The 23,192-nt window shown below is 61.5% G+C and overlaps 1 protein-coding gene across 5 annotated transcripts in view; it reads left to right on the forward strand.

The window, feature by feature from the left end:
• ATP2B3 (ATPase plasma membrane Ca2+ transporting 3) overlaps positions 1-22,868 on the forward strand; it is a gene marked incomplete at both ends in the record, with an annotated part of 37,747 nt that extends 14,879 nt beyond the window's left edge. For 4 of the 5 annotated variants that reach the window (XM_084258414.1, XM_084258416.1, XM_084258417.1 and 1 more), the window contains 9 exons: positions 1,770-1,949; positions 2,053-2,140; positions 2,627-2,733; positions 3,655-3,846; positions 4,177-4,390; positions 5,407-5,618; positions 6,379-6,486; positions 9,354-9,536; positions 22,548-22,868. In XM_084258414.1, the coding sequence (XP_084114540.1) occupies positions 1,770-1,949; positions 2,053-2,140; positions 2,627-2,733; positions 3,655-3,846; positions 4,177-4,390; positions 5,407-5,618; positions 6,379-6,486; positions 9,354-9,536; positions 22,548-22,868 (1,605 nt within the window). Of the gene's footprint in view, positions 1-1,769; positions 1,950-2,052; positions 2,141-2,626; positions 2,734-3,654; positions 3,847-4,176; positions 4,391-5,406; positions 5,619-6,378; positions 6,487-9,353; positions 9,537-13,843; positions 13,931-22,547 lie in introns of all 5 variants that reach the window. The other variant, XM_084258415.1, reaches the window with a different exon arrangement.
• Between the last annotated feature and the right edge of the window lie 324 nt (positions 22,869-23,192).

Raw genomic sequence — 23,192 nt, forward strand, 5'->3', positions numbered from 1 at the left:
TCCGCGCGGCCTGGCTGCCGGGGCGGGCGGGGGCAGCCCCGCGGCAGGGCCTTGGACAGAATCACCAGGAGAGCGTCACCCCTGTGTCCCGCCTTCCCAGCCCACACACACCTCCTGCCAGAGTGGTGGGGCGCGGGGAAGCGTGGGAAGGGGGACCCACCCAGTCCTCGGGGCCATGACCACCACGCCCTGCCTCAGACCCTCCTGGCGCACCTGACCGCCTTGCCCTCTCACGTTGCACCCTCCAGACAAAGATGTGGGCCTGGGCGGCTCCCCAGGAGGTCCCAGAGGCCAGGTCCTCGGCCTCCTCCCTACTCAGGCTCGTCGTGACCACTTGGTGGCGGCAGAGCAGTGGCGCCCAGGTGCTCCAGGGACGGGAGAGCTTGTGTGCACAGGGGAGTGTGGCCCTACAGTTCATTAACAGCACCCCGTGACCCCCAAAGAGCAAAAAATGCCATGAGGCTGGGAGCAAGGAGGTGCACCCCGGGGGCGTAGCCTGCAAACTCCTTTCCAGGGTCCCAGCCTTCTGGGCAGGGGTCATGGCCCCGCTCTCAGCCTGAAGCGGGGGCCCTCGAGCTAGGTCCCCGCCCCTCTTCTCACACCCGCTCTCCCTGACTGAGACCACGGCCACCCCCCGCAGCCCCAGGGACCACGGGCGCACCAGAGAGCCCGGTTCCGCCCCACCCGCACCCGACCTGGCCCGCGCCCCTGGGGCCTCCCACTGCCGCGCCCGGCTCCCAGCGCCCCTCCTGTCGCAGGCTCCCAGGCGTGGCCGCGGGGACAGGGCACCGGGTGTGCTCACGAGGGTGCCCGCGGGGCTCAGTCCCATCCCCAGGGCTTTGGTCTCAGCCCATTGGGGCTCGCTGGGAGCCACAGGGGGGTGGGGGGGGTGGCGCTGGAAGCATGGACAGGGCAGGGGGCCAGTTGCCCCAGACTGCACCCCTTGCTGGGGTCCCAGGCCTGACCTCACTCCAAGCCCAGAGCTCTGAGCCTCCTCTGTGCTCCCAACCCCCAGGCGCCATCTCCCCATTCTTTGGGGACCTGTCCTGCCACCCCTGGGCAGGCTGCCACTGCCTTGCCGGCCTTGACCCTGCAGCGTCTTGGGCACGCAGTGCGAAGCTGACCTCTCCTCCCTCTCTCTGGAACCTCGGGTAGTATTTGAAAGCAGAAGGCGCTACCTAAGCAGAGCGAGGTTCTGCTCTTCTCACAAGGAGTGAGGAAAGCTGGTCATGTAAACCTACAGCTCAAAGAAGAAGATTCTTTCCTGAGGAAAGAGTCGTAGGTTTATATCGTAAAAAAAAAAAAAAAAAAAAAAAAGGGAGGGGTGAGGAGGGAAGAGCCTCCTTTTTTGACAAGTGAGAGAAGAGCCTAGAGCTTGGCCACAGCTGCTGAGTGCCAGGAACCCGCCCTAAGTCAACGGCCCCCTAAGCCAGGGGCCGAAGGGACAAGCTCACCAACAGCCACCGCCATCCAGCCCGGCAAGCGGGCCGAGGCCTGGCTCTGCCGCCAGAAAACAGGGTGACAGAACGAGGCGATTCCCACAGCCACCTTCTCAGCATCAGCTTCCAGGTGGCTTCTCCCACCATTGCTCCTGGTATCAGGGCCTGGGTCTGGGTCATCATCAGTCCCCGTCCCTGCTCCCCAAGGCGCGGCACAGGGAAAGGGAGGTGCTGGCGGTGGCAGCGCAACTGGCCTTTCTCCCTCTGGCTTTGCTGAAACCCAGGGGGCTTGCAGATCTGGGTGCAGCATGGGCCTCTGCTCTCCCCCAGGTCCCCGAAGCGATCCGCAAGTGCCAGCGTGCTGGCATCACTGTCCGCATGGTGACCGGGGACAACATCAACACGGCCCGGGCCATCGCAGCCAAGTGTGGCATCATCCAGCCCGGGGAGGACTTCCTGTGTTTGGAGGGGAAGGAGTTCAACCGGCGGATCCGAAATGAGAAGGGCGAGGTACGGCCCCGCCCGCTGCCCTGCCGCCCCGGCTTCCCCGCGAGGCCTCTGGCTTGTGGCCTGCCTGGGCCCGGCTCTGCAGCAACGTGTGCTTCCCTCCCAGATAGAGCAGGAGCGCCTGGATAAGGTGTGGCCCAAGCTGAGGGTGCTTGCCCGATCATCTCCCACTGACAAGCACACTCTGGTCAAAGGTAATTAAGCTTGCTCGCCTCTGCCCCACCTTTTGGCAAGGTGGCAAGACGTGGGTTGCCCCTGCGTAGTGTCTACCCCCAGATACCCAAAGCGAAGCTCACAACAGGGGCCTGCAGCCTGCCCAGGACTCGGCTCCTTGCTGTAGACGTCTTGCCATTAGACACTTGCTTCTTCCTGGACCTCAGTTTTCTCATGGGGCGTGTGGGCAGAGACACCCTTGAGAGGCTGGCATACCAGAGCTGTCCCCGCCTCTTCTCTGGGCTAATAATACAAACGGAGGATCCAGTGGAGGCTGCTCTCTTGTCATGACAAGGGGGAAACTGAGGCCCAGAAGAAGAGACATTTACCCAATCACGTGCTCAGACCCTGGGCAGGGGAGGGAGACAGGTGCCTCAGGGGATGTGCTTCCAAAGGGTGGCCAGAGCCCACGCCCCTCCAGCCCCCCGGCCGGGCCACGCAGGTGACGTGGGCTCTGCTCTGCGCAGGCATCATCGACAGCACCACGGGCGAGCAGCGGCAGGTGGTGGCTGTGACCGGGGATGGCACCAATGACGGGCCAGCCCTCAAGAAGGCCGACGTGGGCTTCGCCATGGTACGGGCGGCAGGTGTCGTGCACTAGAGGGCGCAGCCAGCTCGGAGGCTGCACAGGCTGTGCAGGCTCCCCAAGTCGGGGCCTTGGTGTTTAGACAGCTGTGGCATGAGGCTAAGTGACATGACAGTGAGGCCCGGCTGCAGTGCCAAGGGCTGGCAGAATGGGCTCGTCGGCGTGTGGCCACCTCGCCAGGGAAGCAGGCCCCACCCCCGGCAGGCTGAGCAGTGTCACCAAGTCGTCTTTGCCTCTGTGCTTCTGTCCTGCTGCTACTGAAACCCTGACCCAGCTGAGCAGAGCGGTCTGCTGGGCACTGTCCAGGGACTCTTGAGCCCTGTGCCCTCGCACTACAACCTTCTACAGGGGGCCGTGCTTGGCCAGCCTCCCCACCTACCAGAAGGTGTGCCCTGCACTGCACTGGTTTGGTGGCAGACTGCAGAGCTGTACTCCAGCCCTCCCTGGAACCCAGAACCCCCGAGGGGGACCAAGCCCAAGCTCAGGGCGTGCAGAAAACTGAGCTGACTGCACTGGCCAGCGGCTCACACGCCCAGCCTCAGGCAGCAGAGAGACTGTGCGGCCTTGCGCGCCCACTGCCATCCCTGTGCTAGGGGCTGTGAGCAGCAAAGATGCAGCCCTTCCAGTGTGGGCGAGGGGCACAGGGGCCCCTTCATAGCTGCCCTCGCAGGCTAGGATGGGACAGACAGAAGGCTGGCTGGCGCTGTGTGGCACAAGCGGGGGAGCCTCTAGTTCATGAGCAAAGCCCAGCCCCATCCCTCCCAGGAGGCAACTTGCTGCTGAGAGCTATTTCCTGTGGGGGAGCAGGGGTGTGGGGGGGGCGGGCTTTGGAAAGGAACCGACCCAGGTGAGCTGGGTGTCAAGGGAGACTGGGGCAGGAGCCCCATGGACACTGAGTGTGTCCTCCAGGGCATCGCAGGGACCGACGTGGCCAAGGAGGCTTCCGACATCATCCTGACCGATGACAACTTCACCAGCATCGTCAAGGCCGTGATGTGGGGTCGCAACGTCTATGACAGCATCTCCAAGTTCCTACAGTTCCAGCTGACGGTCAACGTGGTGGCCGTGATCGTGGCCTTCACGGGCGCCTGCATCACTCAGGTGGGCACTGGAGACCACCTCGCCCCAGACCCTCTGGGCCCTCCCTCCCATGATGCAGGGGCCAGCTGGAAGTAGTGGTTTCCCAGCCTGGACCCCAAAGTGAGAGCAAGGCGGCTGGGCCAGCCTCCCACGGCGACAGGCTGAGGTCCACAGAGCCGTTTGCTTTGCTGCAGATGGTTCTGTTCCGATCAAACGCCCAGCCGCCAAGTGCCTCACCCAGGGTGCACGAACCATGGTTCTCTCCACATGTCCACAGTGTCATGAAGGACCACCTCTGTCTCTGTGGACTCGGTCTCTGCCCCTTGTTGAGGTGACTGCCTCCCTTCACAGGACTCTCCTCTCAAAGCGGTACAGATGTTGTGGGTGAACTTGATCATGGACACGTTTGCCTCTCTGGCCCTGGCCACGGAGCCGCCCACCGAGTCGCTGCTGCTTCGGAAGCCATACGGCCGGGACAAGCCCCTGATCTCCCGGACCATGATGAAGAACATCCTGGGCCACGCCGTCTACCAGCTCACGATCATCTTCACGCTGCTCTTCGTGGGTAGGCCGCCCCGGGACCCAGCTTCCCACTCTGTGGGGGGGGGAGGGGCGGGACGGACCGGCCCCCCAGATAGCACATTTCCCAGGAGGCTCCCCAGCCATCACCTCCCTGCTGTCCATCTCTGTGTCTGCCCCACTGGGTGTCGCGAGCCTTGGGAATGTTGAGGCCACAGCGGCCCCGAAACCCTCACCCTGTCTGCCACTCAGTCCACAAGTGTTTCTCGGGGGGCAGTGACCAGAGAGCACCATTGTGAGCTGTACAAGAGGCAGGACCAGGACAGGATGGGGAGGGGGACTAGAGGTGACCCAGGCTCATGAGGCAAAAAGCGTGCAAGAGCAGCTTTGGGTGCAGGTGGCTGTGGGCGCAGGCGTCATGGGGGCGCGCAGGCGGGGTGGGGGCGGAGCTGGGAAGCCCAGAAGCAAAGCACGGAGCTCCAGGTAGCCGTGGAGGCCAGACCCCTGGAGACACCCACGCCCAGCCGCTTCCTGAAAGCCCTCTCCAGAGGCGGTTTTCCCCTAGGACCCGTGTTGGCACCACTGAGCAGACCCCTTTATTTACATGGGGGGCAAATTTGTCTCTTTCCCCTGCCGGCAGCCTCTCTCCCTTACCTGGGGTGCCGGCCAGTGTCTGTGACCTGCGCCACGCGGTGTGGGCCTGGTGAGGCTGAGCAGCTTCCCGCGCAGTGTGGTGTCTGCTAACGCACGGGAGTGTGGGGGCTGCCAGGCGGCAGTGTCTGGAGGGCCTGTGATTTCTCGAGAGCAGACGCCTCGCCCAGCTGCGCACCCTGCCCCTGCAGGCCAATGACAAACCCTGCGCCACGGGTCTGAGGCAAAGAAGGTTCAGAACATTCAGTCATAACTTCTTCATTCCTGCCCTCAGGGTTTGGGGTATGGCTGCCTTGGCCTTGGCTGTGAGCTTGAGTTTGTCCCCTCACACTCATGTCACCGCGGGATCAGGGCTGCTGGGGGACGCCTGCACCCAGGGCACGGCCCCCTCACGCACCGCTCGGCTTGCAGGGGAGCTCTTCTTCGACATCGACAGCGGGCGGAACGCGCCCCTGCACTCGCCACCCTCCGAGCACTACACCATCATCTTCAACACCTTCGTCATGATGCAGCTCTTCAACGAGATCAACGCCCGCAAGATCCACGGCGAGCGCAACGTCTTCCACGGCATCTTCAGCAACCCCATCTTCTGCACCATCGTGCTGGGCACCTTCGCCATCCAGGTAGGGCCGGGGCCCCACTCTCGGCCCCCTCAGCAGACTCTTCCCACAGACCCTGTTTCTAGCCCTCCGCTCCTCCGTGTGAGGCCAGCGTAACTGTAGAAGGCGCTTCTGCGCACTCTGTGTGCAGTGTTGACACCATGGCGCTGCCTGCCACAGCTCAGGTCTCCAGGAGGGGCTGGGCATTGGAAAATAGGGGCTGTTAACAGAAAGTGTGAGGTATAGTGAGGCCAACAGTCTGGAAAGTCTGTCCCTGACACTTCTCTCAGGAGGGACCCGTCCTGCTGCAGCTCAGTCAGGAGCCAGAGGGGTTTGGGGAGCCATGGCAAGGAAGCACCCAGTGGCTAAGGACACGCAGGTGGGAATGACTTAGGGTTCTGGGTCTTAGAGTGTCCCCACCTATCTGGGACCTGGCCCTGGGTGACTAGGGCAGGGCACAGTGGCCTGGAGGTGAGGGTAAGGGGTAGGTCGCTCTGTATTTGAGAAGCTCACCCTGAAGTCAGGTTCCTCACCAGGAAGGGGTGACAAGGGACCAGGAGGCCCACGCCAGGTGACTCAGGCCTGTCATGGGCTGTCCAGCACCTCAGGCGGGCAGGCACAGAACCGTGAGTGAGCAGAGGTGGAGGTGCGACACCCCGCTGAGCCCACAAGGACACTTCTCTGAAGGCAGCTGGGCTGGCAGGGGCGGGGCCCCCAGGGAGGGAGTGGACGGGCCTGACTGGGGCCTGCCGGTGGACCCAACCCCCTCTACCCTCCTGTGCAGATCGTCATTGTCCAGTTCGGCGGCAAACCCTTCAGCTGCTCCCCTCTGTCCACGGAGCAGTGGCTCTGGTGCCTGTTTGTTGGTGTTGGGGAGCTGGTCTGGGGACAGGTGAGTGTCTACCTCATCAGCTTGCCCAGACCTGCCCCTTCCCATCTGCTCTGTGACCGTGCCAATGATGGGCATGATGCTGAAAATCGAGGGCAGCCCTAGCCCGGTGCCTGGGAGAGAACGAGGCTTGTTCCAGTTGGCAGCACCAATGGCAGGGACCAGGCCCACAACCAGGCTCCACCCAGGAACAAGGCCGCAGGTGACAGCGTCAGCAGAGGACACAGAGGCTACGAGGTCACAGGACCCTAGCAGGGCCACCCACCACTCCCTTTCCATGATAGGAGCAAAAAAAAATCCCTAAAAACTGGAGGGGGTCATGGAAAATCACCCCATATGTGAAACTAACCAGCACCCTACTAAGTAATACAAGGGACAAAGAATATCTTGAGAGTAATGAGAAAATCCCGATGCCAAGTGAAATCTTGTGGCTGCAGCTAAAACTGCAAACACAGGAAAGTTCATAGGCCTCCATAATTAGAAGCACAAAATAGCACAGGAGGGCGATGGCACACACAGACCTCTGCAAGCATTTCTCCCGAGTTCCAGAACATTGGCTTAAGACACTGACTCAGGATCCGCTTTGTCCTGTGTCTTAAGTCAGCTAGGCTGCTGCAACAAAATCCCAGAGCCTGGGCAGCTTACACTACAGACATATGCCTCATGTCCTAGGAGCTAAAGTCTGAGATCAGGGAGCCAGCACAGTTGGTTCCTGGTGAGGGTCCTCTTCCTACTTGTAGACGTAGACAGCCCGCCTCTCACCGTCTCCTATGTGGCAGATGCAGAACATGCTGTATCTATCCTTCTAGATCATACCACCCCACTTCCTGGTGGCCTGTGAAACGCCAGCCCGTTGCACACACCAGCCCTCCCACCCTCCCCTGTGGCAGAGCCGTGTTTGGGGGCCACAAGTTGGCCACTCTTTGCCCACACACCTACTGTCCTCTCTTGTCTGCTCCCTGGACCACTAAGGTGCTAGAGCCTTGCCGTGCCCTCTCCTGGCCCCTGCCCAGCCATTCCTCTTCACGCCCTTCCCGGCTGCCCCCTGCTCCTCTCACCTCCCCTCTGTCTCTGGTCTCCAATGTGTAGGTCCTTCCCTAGGCCAAGCTGGCCCCAGAGGCTTTCCTCCCTGGGTGAGGTCAGGATGCCCACAGCTGCCCCACCTGGCTGCTCTAAGACTCTCCCCTCTCCCTCCCTTCCCCTTCCTCCCTCCACTATCTCCCTCCCTCCTGCACCCCACTTCAGGGCTCCTGTGGGTGGCTATCTTTGGGTCTTTGCCTAGAGATCCCACAGGCCCCCAAAGGCTGCATCACCAATCCGCTTTGTCCCCAGCTCCTTCCAGCAATTCGGGGACCTGGCTGGGACCCTGGGAGCCATTCTCTCCCAGCCCAATGTCTGATCATTCCAGATCATCCAAGTCTTGGTCTCTCCCTGTCACAAGGGCCACCAGCTCCGGGCCCTGGAGGGTGTTCCCCGCCTCTCCGGCCTCGGCACCGCCCCTGCACGTGGTCCTTGCTCTGTTGTCTGTCCCAGCACTTGCTGCACACTCCTTCCGCATCTGTCCTCGCGTCCCCAGAGTAGACTGCCAACCCTGCCTTGGCGGCCTCTGTGCATTCAGCACAGAAATGCCAACAAGGGCCACGCCTCCGGGACCTGGGCCCTGGCCCCTCATGCCGCAGCTGCCCAGTTCTGGGCCCCGCTGCTGAGCCCTGCCCTTCAGCCCCTCAAGTGAAACCACAGTGGCCACGCCCTGCCCCAGTCTGGACTGCGAATTTCTGGGTTCATCCTCAGGAGACGCCCCCGCCCACCCCCACCCCCCCAGGCCTCAGCCAGGGTCTTGTGGGCGAAACGGCAGGTACTGAGCCTTTTACAAGTCCTTGCAGCAGCAAAAATATCCAGACTTGCTGATGGCTCAGGTGCCGTAGTTCTTTTAGCAATAAAGTGTCTCTCACTGGAGGTACGTATGCGTTTGCTTCGCTGTCACACACCTCCTAGACTATAGCACAGGGTAAAAGCCACTTTCAAATGCAAAAGAATTCGTCTATGGAACGCACCCCAAAATACCTGTACACAGAAGGACTTAATGGAGGTGAAACTCTGGAGTCCCCAAGGACAACCTGGCTTCTGACAGAACTGCAATCTTGGGGGTCCCCAAGAGCACCGTCAGATTTGGTAATGTCTTCAGCAGACCTCCAAACTCACTGAGAATTGTCCTGCTCGAAGTTTCGGTCTGTTACAGCAAAGAGGTGGAGACCGGAGCCAGTGCAGGGAAAGGAGCGTCAGCTGTGCAGGGCCCCAGGCCCCAGGCCCGCCAAGACCCCCTCACCAGGCGGGGCATTCCAGGGCCGAGAGGTCCCTCTGGAGCCAGCCGCGGCCAGACCCTCCTTCCCACACACACTATGCAGGAAGCCAGGCCTGGCGGAGCCCACGTGTGAGGACCACCCGCAGCCTGGGGCTGGCCCGCACACGGCCTGCCTTGGTGTATGCCCCGCCCCCCGCGAGGCCCCACCTGCAGGGATGCACCCCTCACCGCGAGACCTCTGTGCCTGCGTCTGCAGCGCTGCTCTTGGCGGCTCTCTTTAGCAGGAGAAGCAATGGGCTGCAGAGACAAGAGGGTGTCACCCCTCTGGAAGGCGGGGTTTGGCAACCGGCAGACATGACCTAAGCAGGCAGCACAAGGGACCAAGAAAGGGCCTCCTGTGCCCGGGTCTGCCCATGGGGATGAATTTAGGCCACCGAGGTGCCCCAAAATATGTCAGGGGCGTGGATGCTGGCCTCAGCCTGTGTCCCAGGAGGCAGGACCCGTCCCACTCAGGAAGGGCCCCACCCCTCGGACAACCCCTCTGCCCGCTGTTCCTCCCCTGCCCCAGGTCATCGCCACCATCCCCACCAGCCAGCTCAAGTGCCTGAAGGAAGCGGGGCACGGGCCGGGGAAGGACGAGATGACCGACGAGGAGCTGGCCGAGGGGGAGGAGGAGATTGACCACGCCGAGAGGGAGCTGCGCAGAGGCCAGATCCTCTGGTTCCGGGGCCTCAACCGGATCCAGACGCAGGTAAGCGGCCGTTCCGCCGCCAGTCAGGCCTCGCGCGGCGCTGCAGCAAGAGGCAGACCGTGCGCAAGATGAGCCTGAGCCCCAGCCTGACAGTGAACCCCTGGGGTCTTGCTGCCCCGTCAGGCTGTGCTGGTGTCCTTACGCCACCCCCAGACGTGCCCACAGCACCCACACCTCAGAGCCCCAGGGAGCCCACCCCACCGTGAGCGCACCTGCCACCTAGAGGTGTGTCCGGGTGGCCCATGCTGTGTGCTGTTCGCTCAGCCGCTGGGCCTCACCCTATTGGGCGGGAGCTGCCCCAGTTCGCAGGGTTGAGGTGCCCGTTTCAAACAGCCGGTCGTTCATGGGGTTCTATCGTGAATTCCATGGGAAGCGGACGCTGGCTGCCAAGTCAGCCTTTTCTGTCCATCCCAACCTCCAAATATCAGGGCTGGCCAAGGCCAAGGCTGTGGGCTTTGGCCCTCAGTGAAGTCAGATAGCCACGGCACTGCCGGCCAGGCCCTGTCGAAGGCTTCACAAGAACCCACCTGCCTGAGCTCTGCCCCCAGATCTCCCTGGCCAGCCTCCCTGACCAAAGGGGCCATCCTCGCTCTCTCTCTCCCGAGTTTCCTCGTGCTCTCTGCTGTGCCATCACAGCCTGGCCCCTGCCTTCAAGGCCCCAGAGGCCCTTCTTGCCAAGATCTGCAAGATGCAGCCACCCTCCAGCCTCCCTGCTTTCCAGCGACCCTCTGGACGTGCTCTCAGTTTGCTCCCCTTCTCCATCTGCTCCTCTTCTCATGTGCCTGGCAGCTCTGCCTCCCTCTGCGACCCTCTGTTGCTGGAAAGCCCAGGGACCCCAGGGCACTGGGCATAGCAGGGCAGGAAGGAGCAGTGGGTGAGAGGTGCCTGCCGGGTGGGAACCTGCCTGAGCCCCACCCCTCAGGCCCATGGAGTCACCAGGCCCCTCTCGACTGCGGCTCCCCTCTTTGGCTTCTCCCTTGACCTTGGACCACCTGCCCCCCAGCCCTGTGAACTTTGGCCTCTTCTTGAACAATTGCCCATAGCACGCCCTTCTCCTGGAAGCTTCCAGGTGGCAACCTAGTGCCCCTTGCTCACCATCTCTCTTAGGCCTGGCCAGAAACCCCAACTCATGACCCCAGGCTCTGTCATCTCCACTGTCCAAGCCAAAGCCCCCAAGCATCCAGACTCTTCCCTGTCTCCCCACATCCCTGAGACATTAGCCTGGTCCCCGGCTCCACTCTGCTCCCTCTTCGAGGCTAGGCCCCAGGTAGCATCCCCACAGTCACCCTCCTCACCCCGTCCTCAAGGCCCCACCACATGCTGCTCCACCTGGGTCTAAGTTCCTGCTGCCCCCTCACCCTGCACCCTCCTCCCACCGCCCTGCCTCTCACCTCACTCCCAGGGGTGCTGCCCAGCACCCCTGCCCCAGCTGCACCGGCTTCTCCAGCAGAGGGCAGGGCACCTCCCAGGGCCTGGCCAGGCCCTTCTCCCGAAGCTGCTTAGGCAGCTCCCAGCCGTGCTCCCTCTGTTGCAGGTGGCTTGCCCGTTGTTCCCACACAAAACCCACGACTCTGTTGGGGCCCAGTTTGGGGCACCTCCTCTCTTCTCCCCAGGCCTAGCCTCAGCACTCACCCTCCTGCCTGTAACATCAGCCTGTGCTAGCTCCGACCTCCAGTGCCATCCTCCACACCTCGGCCATGCCCCCTCCCCCATCCTGAGGATGCAGCCCATGCTCCTGGCCGCGGCCTTGAGCTCCTGCCACCGGCTTCTCCCCGCGTGCCCGGCGCCCCTCTGCAGGCATGCCTGTGCTCACCTGTGTTGTGCCTCCTCACTGCTGACTGCCTGGGCTCCAGGCCTCACAAACTCCCACAGGGTGCCCCCCCCCCACCCCCTCACCCTGCATAGGCCGTTCCTTGTGAAGCCTTCTCAGAGCCCACTCCGGCCCGTGAGGCGCAGAGCGCTCCAGCTCTCACTGCCGTGTCAGTGTGTCCGGAGCGGGGCTGAGTGAGGTAGCCCCAGGCAACTCCCTGGAGAAGGTGCTCCCTGGGTCTCAAGCCCAAGTAGGCAGCATCCCGGACACCCCAGCCGCACGGCCTGAGAAGGATGTGTTAGGTCAGGCTGTGCAGCATTCCTGGTAGAAAGGTGGGGGGCACCTTTGTAGCCCGCTGCCCTGGTCTCCTGCAGCGCCTCCCGAGGCCCCGTCCGCCCTGGCCCAGCCCACATACCTCTTGTCTGTCTTGCCTGGTTCTGCTGCACAGCCAGGGCTGGCTCGAGCCTGGGGAGCCAGTGCAGGGGGTGCCTTGATCCCCAGGTTGCTCACTCGCCTCCATGGCACAGTCTAGGGCAGAATTCGCTTTTCTAGCCGCTGAGAGGTCCCCGGACCCGAGGCGTGGTGTAGCTAGGGTCGCTGTGCCCCGTGTGTCCGTGTCTCGGGTGTGGATAGAGCGGGTCCCCTCAGGGGCAGTCTTGGTTCTGGGCCGTGGTGACCGTCAGCGCCACATCTGTGCAGCTCTAATGCCCGAGGATACGGGCCCAGGGCTCCCCGCCCCCCGCGCACTCCGGACCCTCCAAGTCATTCCCCATCGTGCTCTTGACCTTGTCCCTGCGCTTGTCAAGACCGCGGACGCAGTCTCTGGGGTCCTGTAGTTCACCTTTCAAGAGCAACTGTTCTTTTTCATTCAAAACATTTACTTGAAAAACAGAAATAAAGCCCGGGCGGCCCCCCACTTTGTATGTATGCCCCAAGCCAAGAAAATCATCCTCTAAGCAGATTCCTGCATTTTTGAAACTACAAAATTGCTCCCCAGATTTCGGAGGCCGACACCACTTTTCATGTCGCTAAGTGAAGGCGTTTCGCACCCTGCTAGCCACGCTCGCGGTCACCGGGGGGGCAGCGGCAGGGTGTCACCCCAGAATAAAAGAGACTCCTTCAAACTCAGAACACAGAGGCTTCTGAAACACGCACGCCGGGTCTGTTTCGCGTTCCACGAGACGCCCCAACAGCCACTGGGCCTTGTTCCTGGCCCGGGGGAGGGCCTCTTGGGGGCGGGGGAGGGGCCCAGGTCATGACTTGCTCTGCGACCGTCATCCATCAGGTCACCGCGGAGAAGCGTCTCTCCCGCCCCTCGCTGCCTCTGCCAGTGAGAGCCCGTTTAGAGAGGCTGTCGCTCCATCTTGGGGAGAGGCCGCCCAGGAGATGGCGACATTATGATCCTCTTCCTCCACTGGGCCTGCTACCAGGTGCCCAGCACTGCGCCAGCCCCTGCGGGGGATGCGCTGGGCAGGAAGGGGCTCACAGCAGCCAAGGGTCAAAATGACACACATCTTCATCTTGCTTGGGGGTGAGTGCGGACACTCACGCTGCCTTCTTCCAAGGAGTCCGCCCCTATCAGACACCCGGATGCCCTGCCAGGCCTGGGACCCACACACGTAGCCTGCACGCTGCGGGCTGCAGGAAGGCGCACCGGCCTTGCCGCCCAATCACCTGGAGAACTGTGTGGCGCTTTAGAGAATTCCTCTCCACCTCCAAAGGCCCCAGGCCCCCCGCCTCTGAAGGCACCCCCACAGACGCGGCCCAGGTGGTCCAGGCCCGCTGCCTCCCTGAGGCGAGCCACTGGAGCAGAGTTCCTTGGGGCCTCCCAGCCGGGTGTGTCTGCACCCTGGCGCCAGCCAAGTGGGGTGAGGAAGTCCGAGCAGGGGCGGGGAAACCTGGGAGCTCACCCCCCCGCTTGTCATCTCTGGGGCCCAGCTCCCTGCGGATAACCCCGCACCCAGGCTCCCCTGGGGCTGCCCCTCGAAGACGTGGCGAGCAGCTCAGGCCCCAGCCAGCCGCTAGGAAGCCATGGAGCCCCCCAGGGTGACACCAGGGAGGATGGGCCAGGGAAGGGCCCCCGCCCCCGCTGCGGCTCCTCTTTCTAATGGGAGCGTGTCGTATCCCTCAGGTGTGTTGGGGCAGGAAAAAGGTTCAGAGCTACTGACCAGCCACAGGTATTTATGGACGAGTGCTGCGGTGAGCGTATCGTGAGCGCCAGTGACGATTTCTAAACTGTTTGCCGTGTGCCCGTTGCTAACCCGCCCTCCCGGGCTCCTGAGCACTGACCACCTGCTCAGCAACCCCTCCGGGTGGAGGGTGCAGAGGCTGCCTAGGCCCGGGCAGTGCCCGGCTGCTCCCCAGGGCGCGGGGCCCACCCCGAGGAGGCCCCGCAGCGCGCCGCGCGCCCGTGTGCCCCTGCCCTCTCCCACCCGCCCCCGTGCCGTAGCGGGGACAGCAGCGCAAGCCAACCTTTATCTCATTTTCTCTCCCACAGATGGAGGTAGTGAGTACCTTCAAGAGAAGCGGTTCATTTCAGGGTGCTGTGCGCCGGCGGTCTTCGGTCCTCAGCCAGCTCCATGACGTAACCAATCTTTCTACCCCTACTCACGTAATTCTCTCTGCTGCCAATCCCACCAGTGCCGCTGGGAGTGAGTCTTGAGTTCCCTTTCCTCTCATAAATGGCATCTCTGGGGGAGAAAAAGCCTCCCCGAGTCTTCCTTCTTTTTTCCAGTCTTGCATTCTCCGCTCACCGTGGCTTTCCGTTCTCTCGCTGTCGCCCTGCCCGGTCCTTCCCGCCAGACGGTGTCTCCAAAGCCATATTCTCTTATGAAATGTATTCAACCCGTGGCTGGACCTTCTGTTCTTTTCTTTGTTTGGTTTTGGTTTCAATTAGTGCTCCTCTGTCATTGGCTTTCTTTTCTTGAACTTGTTCATGTTGGCCGAGCGCTCTTCATGAACTTGGGCAGCTTCTGCTGGTGTCAGGGGCCGAGAAGGGAGGCCTGCAGGCTCAGGGGTGCCTTCTGGGACTGGAGGGGCACAAGTGCCTTAGTGGCATCATTTACAGTGGAAGGATGCAGCCTACCTACCCGGGGACTGAATCAGCAGTTTCCAGAACTCTCCTTCAGGTGCTTTCCCAAGACAGTAGACCTGCCGTCACCTGTCCCCAGGTGGTGCCTGCCCCGTAGGCCCTGGCCACGTTTCCACTTGTTCCCGAAGCACCTTCACTCTTTCCAAACAGGCCTCAGGATGGGAAAGTCTCAACCCGATCTGGTCCTCTCCTCTGTCCTCCAAGAAGCCGGGAGCAGTCGACTCCCCTCTGTGCGCTTCAGTGCCAAGGTCCTGCCATGTCGGTCACACTGTAAAGAGAACCCAGGGGCTGTCCTGAAGAGGTAGAAACTTCCCGAACTGCTCTCACCATTTTACAAACACAAGGGGGAGGCCTGTAGACCACTGAGTGCGTCACCATCACGGTGCCCCAGCGACAGAGGATGCGGGCAGGAGGAGGTCCCCGCTCCCCCAAGCTGACAGTGACCCTTCAAGTCGGAGCCCAGAGCCCTGGCAGTGCAGTCCTGCACCACCTCTTTCCTTTCCTTTCAGTGAGGCCGGCACTCACCTCCGTGAACACATCCCTCCCCCAGGCGGGAGTGTTTAACTACGCCTTTTTCCTCACCAGACTGCCCTATTCTTTTGCTTGATTTCTTTTCTTTTCCCTTTTGCTTTAGTCTTGTCTCTTTTTTGTTTGTGTTCCTCCTTTTTTTTTTTTTTTAGGAACTGGTGAGAGGTCCCCACTCGGGGGGGGTGGGTCCCTCCTCTTGCTTAAGCTGTTGTTCGGGCCACTCTGCCCTTTAAGGAAGGGATGTGAGCCAGCAGCGCGCTGGCCCACCTTGCCTGCTTCAGGGACAGCGAGCATGCGCACACGCACCCTCCAGAGCACAGGCCACACGGCCCGCCAGCTTCCTTGCACCCTCACTGGGCCATCACCGTCGGGCTGGAAGATTCTGCCCTTGTCCCCGAGGGGCCTTGCAGTCAAGAGCAGACAGGTGCCAGGCCTGAAAAGGGATCACTGGGGTGTGGGCCTGCCCCAGGGGCACGCCGATCTGCCCCTGGCCCCCACCCCCGACTTTCTCCACATTTCTTTGCCATCTCTCTCTGTGCTTCCTGTCTGTCTGTCTTTCCATCTGCCTGTCTGTTGACTTGGGGGACGGCGGCTGCCGTTCTGGCCTGTCTCCTTCCAGGACCTGCCTGGACCTCCCCTCCTGGCTCCTAGTGAGGCTACTGTCTCTTGGCTCTTTCTGGATTCCTCCTGCTTCCACCCCGGGGGCAGTCTGTCCTCTCTTCCTCGGCTCCTAGCACTTGTGGCCATCTGTCTGCCCCCTTCCCTCCTCGGGAGCCAAGCAGTGCCTGGTAAGTACAACGGGAGAGGCGCCACCCTCTCGCGGATGACAAGCCACTCCCAGGACCTAACTAGTGCCTGGCCACAGGGCTTCTGCTGGGCGAAGAGCAGGTGGCAGGGCCCGGGGGAGAGCCGAGCACCTTTTGAGGACAGCAGTGGTGTGAAAGCAAGGGGCCCTGCTGTCCGACTGACAAGGGCCGGCTGAGCCGCAGCACCGTGGAAGGCACCTGCATGGAGGCCCCGGCAGCACCGACAGCAGGAGCTGACCTTGGGGAAGCCGCTTCCAGAGCCACCAACCACCAGCTGCTGTTGCTATGTGGCGCGCTGGTCTGAGGGCAGAGCCGGCCCTGTGCGAGCTGCCCAGACCCTGAGAAACAGCCAACCCCGCCACCTCATTGGACACTTCAGGAAACCTGACCAAGTGGGGTCTGCCACGGGCTCCCACCTCTCCTTGGAACTCACCAGAAGGAAGGCAGGGTGAAGGCTGTGATGGAGCTCCGCCGGCCGAAAGGTTGCCTCCCAGGAGGCGCTGCACCCCAGGTCACGAGGTTTCCTAAGGAAACCCCAAGTGTCACATGGGGGAGCCTGGCCTCACTTGCCCCGGGCCAGGCCCTCCGCCCAAGAGCTGTGGCGAGTCCCAGCACCCAGGGCCACCTGTTCCACGTCGGCTCTGCTGAGAGCCTTGGGCTCACCGGGTACAAGGCCGAGGGAGGGTGCGGATGAGGAGCAGGAGGGCTGGGTCGACGCCTACTGCCAGTGACAGAAGTGGCCAGGGACTGTCCTCAGGGAGAGGGAGAGGGCCCCAGGGTGAGCGGTGTGCTCCAGAGAGTGGCCTGCAGAGCTCACGTTCCAGCCACCTCTGAGCTCCCAGAACCCCCAGGCCCACTTGTACCCACGCACCTTTGCACTTGTGGAGTCAGGAGCCCCAGGGCCGCCCCCCAGTCCCTCTGAGCACACGGTGCCCCAGTCCAGTCTCTCAGCCACCTCAGCACTCAGCCGCACCTCGCGGCTGGCTGCCCCGAGGCACCATTTCATTCTCAGCCAAAGCCTCAGCTGTGGCTCCGGGAAGAGCGTTGTCAACAGCCGCTTTCAGTCTCTTGGAAGCCAGAGTCCTTGCCCTGTTGCTGTGTGGGTCACCCCCACCCCCCGCCATTCCTGCTCCAACCATGTGCTGACACTGAAGCTGCAAGAAGCTCAGGACCCACTCCCAGCTGAGAGTCCGGGTCCCGGGTGTGCTGGGCGGGGGACTCCATTCACTGGCCTTTATGAGGCACAGAAATGCAAGCACCGCACGGCGCCTCCACCTGGGAATAGGGTCTTGCAGACATGCCCCCAGCGCTTCCCAGCCACACGTTCAAAGCCACCTGCCCATCAGCTCACGCAAGTCCTTCCCGTTCCAACGGCCAGCCATGCTGGGCCCTCTTGCAGCCATGCGGCCTCCATCCCAGAGCCTGCACAGGCCTTGACCTGCCTGCCCTAGGGGCAGGGCAGGTGCAGAGACTGGCCAGATGTGGCCAGCAAGCCTTTATTCTCATTGTCTGTAGCAACACAAAGACCTTCTGTCCAATTTGGCAGAGCTGGGCAGGGGACCCCGTGCCTGTCAGACCTGGGAGAGTCATCATGCCCCCAGGGGAGCGGCCCCCATATTAAGGCAGCCCTGGAGAGGGAGGAGCTTTGCGAGCGAGAGCAGTCATGTCGGCTGCCATTTGCTCCTCTCAGGCAGTCTGTTGAGTTCAAAACAAGCTTCCCTGCCCAGCATTTTCTCTTGGCTCTTTCACAGTCTGCCCACTAGGAAGGGTAACAGCCCTGCCGGTCACCACAGGCCCCAACGCTGGGCAAGAACTTCCAGGCAATTCCTAAAGCTCAAGGCAGCAGCTCGTGGTCTAGAGTGGCCCCCAGAACCCCTTTTCTGAGCCCGTCCCAGTAAATACTTTGCAGGCTGGCACCCAAGGCCCCAGTAGCCCAGGACACCCACTCAAGGCCCTGCAGGCGGGCCTGGCCAAAGAAGAGGCCAGACCTTGAGCGCAGCCTTCTCTGATGTCTGCCTTAGACACCACCCAAAAAGCCCGGCCTGGAGTGCCCTGTCCTGTCAGTGCGCACAGGCTGGGGGAATCCTCACAGCTGCCACAGCCCTTAGCATCTCGGCCAACCCTGGAGCTTGCGTTTTCACATTCCCTGACTCCATGGTGAGGAGATGGCGCACCCCATGCTGCCCCTTCCATTGTGCCCCCTCCCCCCAGGAAGTGAGGCCTGTGGCCACGGAATCATGTCACCACAGGCTCTCGAAGATGCTTTTTATGATGCTTTCAAGTCATGATTCACCCTCACACCTACAAGGGGCCTGAGGGACCCCAAGTTTCTGACAAGCAGTCCCCAAGGCTCTCCTGGCTGCTGTGTTCAGAATTTTTTCTAATTCCAAAGCCTGGGTGCCCAGGGAACTTGCAGGTCCCGTCCTCACGAGGAAGGCTCCGGACTAGTGGTTGGTACAGATGGGCATGCCTCTGCAGCGTGTGGGGCTTTGAGGGAACAGTGGACAGGAAGGTGCAGAGTCGGGGTGCACATCTCCGAGCTGGGGTGAGCTGGGGTGGTGGAGACAGGAGGGGTCCAGGGGGTCCAGAGATCCATGGTCACAGCTTATTTCTGCCGAAGGAGGAAAAGGCCAGATGCGCCGGGCACAGTGGCTGCTGCTATGTGGGCATCGTTGTCTGGGGCCTCTGCTTTGGTTTTCTCTTCTCTTCCCTTCTTTTCACCCCTTTTGCCATGCCTTTCAATGGGGTGGGGGTTTCCTCGGTCCTCTGCTCGCCCCCTCTCCATGTCCCTTTCCACCTCCAACTGCATTGAGACTTGACTGACTGAAGGTCAAGAAAAGCAGGGCACATCCACACTCGGCCATGACGTTCACCTGTCTGCTGACACCCCAACAATCCAGCAGCAGCATGTCATTTGCAGAGGGTGACACAGTGGCCCCTCCACTTCGGCTCGGGGTGACTGCTGGTCTCTGAGCCAGGGTCCAGCTGAAGGTAGATCAGGCCTGACATCAGGCGGTGGGGCCAGGGCCAGGTAGCAAACCAGCAAAGGGAAGGTCGGCTGACCCCAGGCGCGGGGGTCACGGGCCCCTGAGGAGAAGGAGGCAGAGTTGTGCAGAACCCTGGGCGCTATTTCCCAGCAAGGTGCTCTCTGACGGGTCCGTGAGCTGCTTCCAAACAGGGGGCGGACATCCGGGCGGCAGCACCTCGAGAGCAGTGCAGGCCTTGGAAGGGCAGATGTCACGGCAGTGAAGTGGGTGGAGCCATAGCATGAGGTGACTGCCAGGGCCTGTGGCCCCAGCTGGATCTGAAGACATCAGTGGCCCTTCAGGGGCCTTAGTTCCCCATGAAAGGCACAGACATAGGGTGCGTAGGGTGCTTGAAGGCAAGCCTGGCGGGTGAGAAAACAAAGCAGGAGCAGTGCAGAGCGCTGTGGGAGATGTTGCCTGAGGCGGTGAGGGGAGCCTGGCGGTAGTGGGGACAGCCTTCCTCGCAGACAGAACAGCCAGTGCACAGACCTGAGGCAGAGTGGGCCTCTCTGCTCGGGGAGGAAGCAAGAGGCTGTGAGCTGGAGGCAGGGAAGGAGGGAGAAGAGACACGCCCGAGGCAGGACCTCCACGGGGAGACACAGTCACTGAAGTGTCGGGCTCAGTGGGGGGTCTGGCACGCCCCCAGCTTTCCTTTGGAAGGGTGAATTGGGCTGAGAACAGACAGTAGAGGTCAAGGGCAGCAGAGGCCAGAGAGGACACAGGCTGGGGGGTGATCTTCCCAATCCTGATGTCAGTCGAGGGCGGTCAAGCCTGAGGGCGGGGCAGCTAGGGCGCAGGGAGCCGTGAAGGGGATTTGGCCCAATTCAGTTGGATACACAGATTAGACATCAAGGTGGGGGTGTGGAAGAGGTGTGTGCAGCCCCAAATCTGGCAGTCGAGATGCGGGGCTTGGCAGCAGGCAGATGGGATTTCAGGCCTGGGCAGCAGGTGGATATGGACAAAGGAGGGAAGGGGCCCCAGGTGGGGAGACAAAGGAGGACAGCCAGGAAGCGGGGGTGCTGTTGTGGGTAGCACAGCGTGCCCAGCCGAGTCCTGGGCTGGCTAGGGGGATGTGGTGGCCAAGGAGGTGCCCCAGAACAAGGGCAGGAGACAAGTGCGGCAGCAGTTGGAAGAGCACAGCTCTTCAAGAGCGGGCGCAGCTGAGTGACCGAGAAGAGGGAGAGGGACACGGCCGGGCTCCCTTTGAGTGGGAGCCCCGCTGGGCTGGGGTGGCAGGCAGTAAAGGAGGAAGCAGGAGATGGGGACATGTCCGGGGCACGTCAGCCCCCCAGTCCTCCTGGGGCTCCTAGGAGTGCTTCTTCATGTCTTTCTTTTGCTTTTAAATTACCCTGAAATAGACTCAGGGGTCACCATTTGCTCAGATTGGTGTAAGCACCGCCGGCCGGGCCCCAGACTGCTCCACCATGTGCTAGAATCCTTGCAGGCCCCACCTACCAAGTGGGGGGTCAAGGCCAAATTCAGCAGCCAGATAGATAGATGGCTGCAGGGCCCGGGACACGGGCAGGAGCCGGGCAGTGAGGCCACATCTGTAATGGCCACGGAAAGTGAGTTCGGTTTCTTGTCATTAAAAACATCAAACGATTCTCAATCTCTGTCTTCCCCCTGTTTCAGAGGCTAATCCGGGGGAATCTGGTGGGACAGTTGGCCGTCTGCAGTCTGGAAGATGTGGCTGTGCCAAGTTCAGAGAAAATCCTCACTGCATTAAGCAGTGAGACAATTCCAGCTCTAACTGGCTCTTTGACTCACGTTTTTGCTCTCGAGACTGCGGTGTTCGGCAAGCTAAACGTGCCCGAGGAGGGCTGTGCTGGGCCACCATTCGGCCCAGAGTCCTAGACGCTAGAGTTGAAAAGGGACTCGCTGTGAATAGCTGGATTCATGGTTCAAACCAGGGGGTGCCAAGGTTCTAATGATCCAGACAGTGAGACTGTGTTTAGCTTTCCTGGCCAGGGCTCTGTGGCAACTACGCAACTCTGCTCTCAGATGGAAAGACAGCCATGGACAAAGCATGAGTGAACGGGTGTGACTCTGTGCCAATAAACCCTTATTGAAGAAACCATGCAAAGAACCCTGGGGCACAGTTTGCTAACATCTTGACTAAAGCAAGAAAATCAAACCTTAGAGCCATAGCTCTGGAATGACTAGAAGCTCTGGAATGACTTGACAGCACCCTCCCTGTCAAGGCTTAGGGGGTGGTGGGTAGTGGGGGGGCGCAGAGTTTCTCCACTGCCCCCTGAGGGAAGGCAGCTGAACTGCTTCCCCTGCTTAAAAGCCAGCGGGCTGGTGTGGGGCCTAGCAGAGGCCTATCCATCCACTCTGGCTTCTAGAACCAGGACGGAGCGCACACTGGCGACCAGGGAGGGAGCAAAGAGAGTCTGCAGCTCCGTGGGTTATAAGCGAAATGATGCGAACATGGTGTGAATGCGGTGTGAGGGTGAAGGAGGAAGCGGAGAGATTAAAAAGAGTAAAGGGCTATTTCCTGAAGCAGGGCCTGACAGGACATGTGGGGGTCTGAGGCCACCTGAGCTCAGTCTTCTCTGGGAGGAGCTGAGTGGTCAGGGGTGGGAGTTGGAGTGAGGTGGGGGCCACCAGGGAAAAAAGACCAAGAAGCCTGAGTAGAAGGAGACCGTGGCAGATGCCAGGGCTGCTCAAAGTTGTGCTGCTTATGAAAAAGGAGGCCAGAGGCTGGACAGAGGGAGGAGAAAGGAGAGGAAGAGAGGCCGGAGCGCAGAGATGGGAGGGAGAGAGGCTTTGGGGGCGGTAGCACCATGCGGAGGCTGCTGGTGGCAGGGGACACATGGGCAGGAGGGTCTGCTAGAGCAGGTCACAATGAGACCAAGCCAGCTGAGCGGCGGGGGCCCGTCCCCACACACAAGACATGGCCGCAGCAGGCAGGGCTTCTGAGCCTGAGACACTTGGCAGGTGGTGGCCATTTTCAGTCTTGGGTGCCTTCGGGTGGAGACTGGTGAGCTCTGAGGCCTGAGGCGCCAAGGAATGTGGGCCATGCCCACTTGATTATAGCCAGATGAACCTCTGGGCTAGGGCCAGGGTAGAAGGTGGGCCTATGGGTGTGGATAGACAGAAGGGGGGTTCTGGGACACCGTGGGACAGAACAAGGAGCAGAGGAGGAAATGAGGCCAGAGTAGCCAATGACATAGGTAGCAGACCAGGCAGGGGCAATGTCAGGGTGGCCAGAAGTTTCTGGAAAGAAGGCTGGTCAGCTGTGTTGAGTGCCTCCGAAGCATCAAATAAGAGGAAGACACAGAAGTGGTCTGTGGACTTAGCAGCAGGGTGGTCCTGCTGAGGCCAGGAGGGATGAGGGGACAGAGAGGTGTCTCCAGAGAGAAGAAAGTCCTGTAGCTTATCTGGTAGGACACAGTGGAGAGCTGCTCTCCAGCACCCTCCCTGTCAAGTCATGCTGAGGTTGGAGCAGTAGAGAAAGCAGATTTGGCAGAGAGCTCAGGGGCGCCTGAGCCCGCACCCTGGGGTGGAAGCGCAGAGGGGCACTCGAGCTGCAGAGAGAGACACTGGTCTGCAAGTGCCTCACTTGAGGAGACTGAGGCCCGAACCCAAAGTCTCTCACCACAGCCAGGCAGAGCCACTCCCATGGCCCACCCCAGTGACAGGGTGGAAAGTTCCAGCACCAGCCAGACATTAACTGTCCCTCTCGCTCCCCCTTCCTCCCTCACCCCTCCCTCCCCCTCCCAAACCTGCACCCCACTTCCGCTCCAGATCCGGGTGGTGAAAGCATTCCGTAGCTCCCTCTACGAAGGCCTGGAGAAGCCGGAGTCCAAGACCTCTGTGCATCACTTCATGGCGACGCCCGAGTTTCTGATCAACGACTACACCCACAACATCCCGCTCATCGACGACACCGACGTGGACGACAACGACGAGCGTCTGCGGGCCCCCCCGCCCCCATCCCCCAACCAGAACAACAACGCCATAGACAGCGGCATCTACCTGACCACGCACGGCGCCAAGTCAGCTACCTCGTCAGTGTTTTCTTCCAGACCCGGGAGCCCGCTCCACAGCGTGGAGACGTCCCTCTAGGCCGCCCTGCCCCTGACGCACGCGCCCCCGCCCCCGGGCGGCGGCTCAGACTTTCCTCAGGAGGCACCGAGAAGCCGAGGCCCTGCGGCATCGGAAGCTTCTTGCCAGGCCGAGGAGGACGACGAGGACCTCGAGAGCGAGAAGCGCTGTTTCCCCCTTTTTCTATGAGAGCTTTTTGTAAACAAACTACGATTCCCCGCAGGCCGCTGCGTGGGCCGCGTGCTGGGCCGTGGCCAGTTTGGGCCTAGGGAGAGCTTCGTGGGCCTCGCTGCCAAGTAGTCAGCGCGACCGAGTCCCGCAGGTGCACAGAGGGTGACCCCCAGA

This window comes from Talpa europaea (assembly GCF_964194135.1).
Source record: "Talpa europaea genome assembly, chromosome: X".
Classification (NCBI taxonomy): Eukaryota; Metazoa; Chordata; class Mammalia; order Eulipotyphla; family Talpidae; genus Talpa; species Talpa europaea.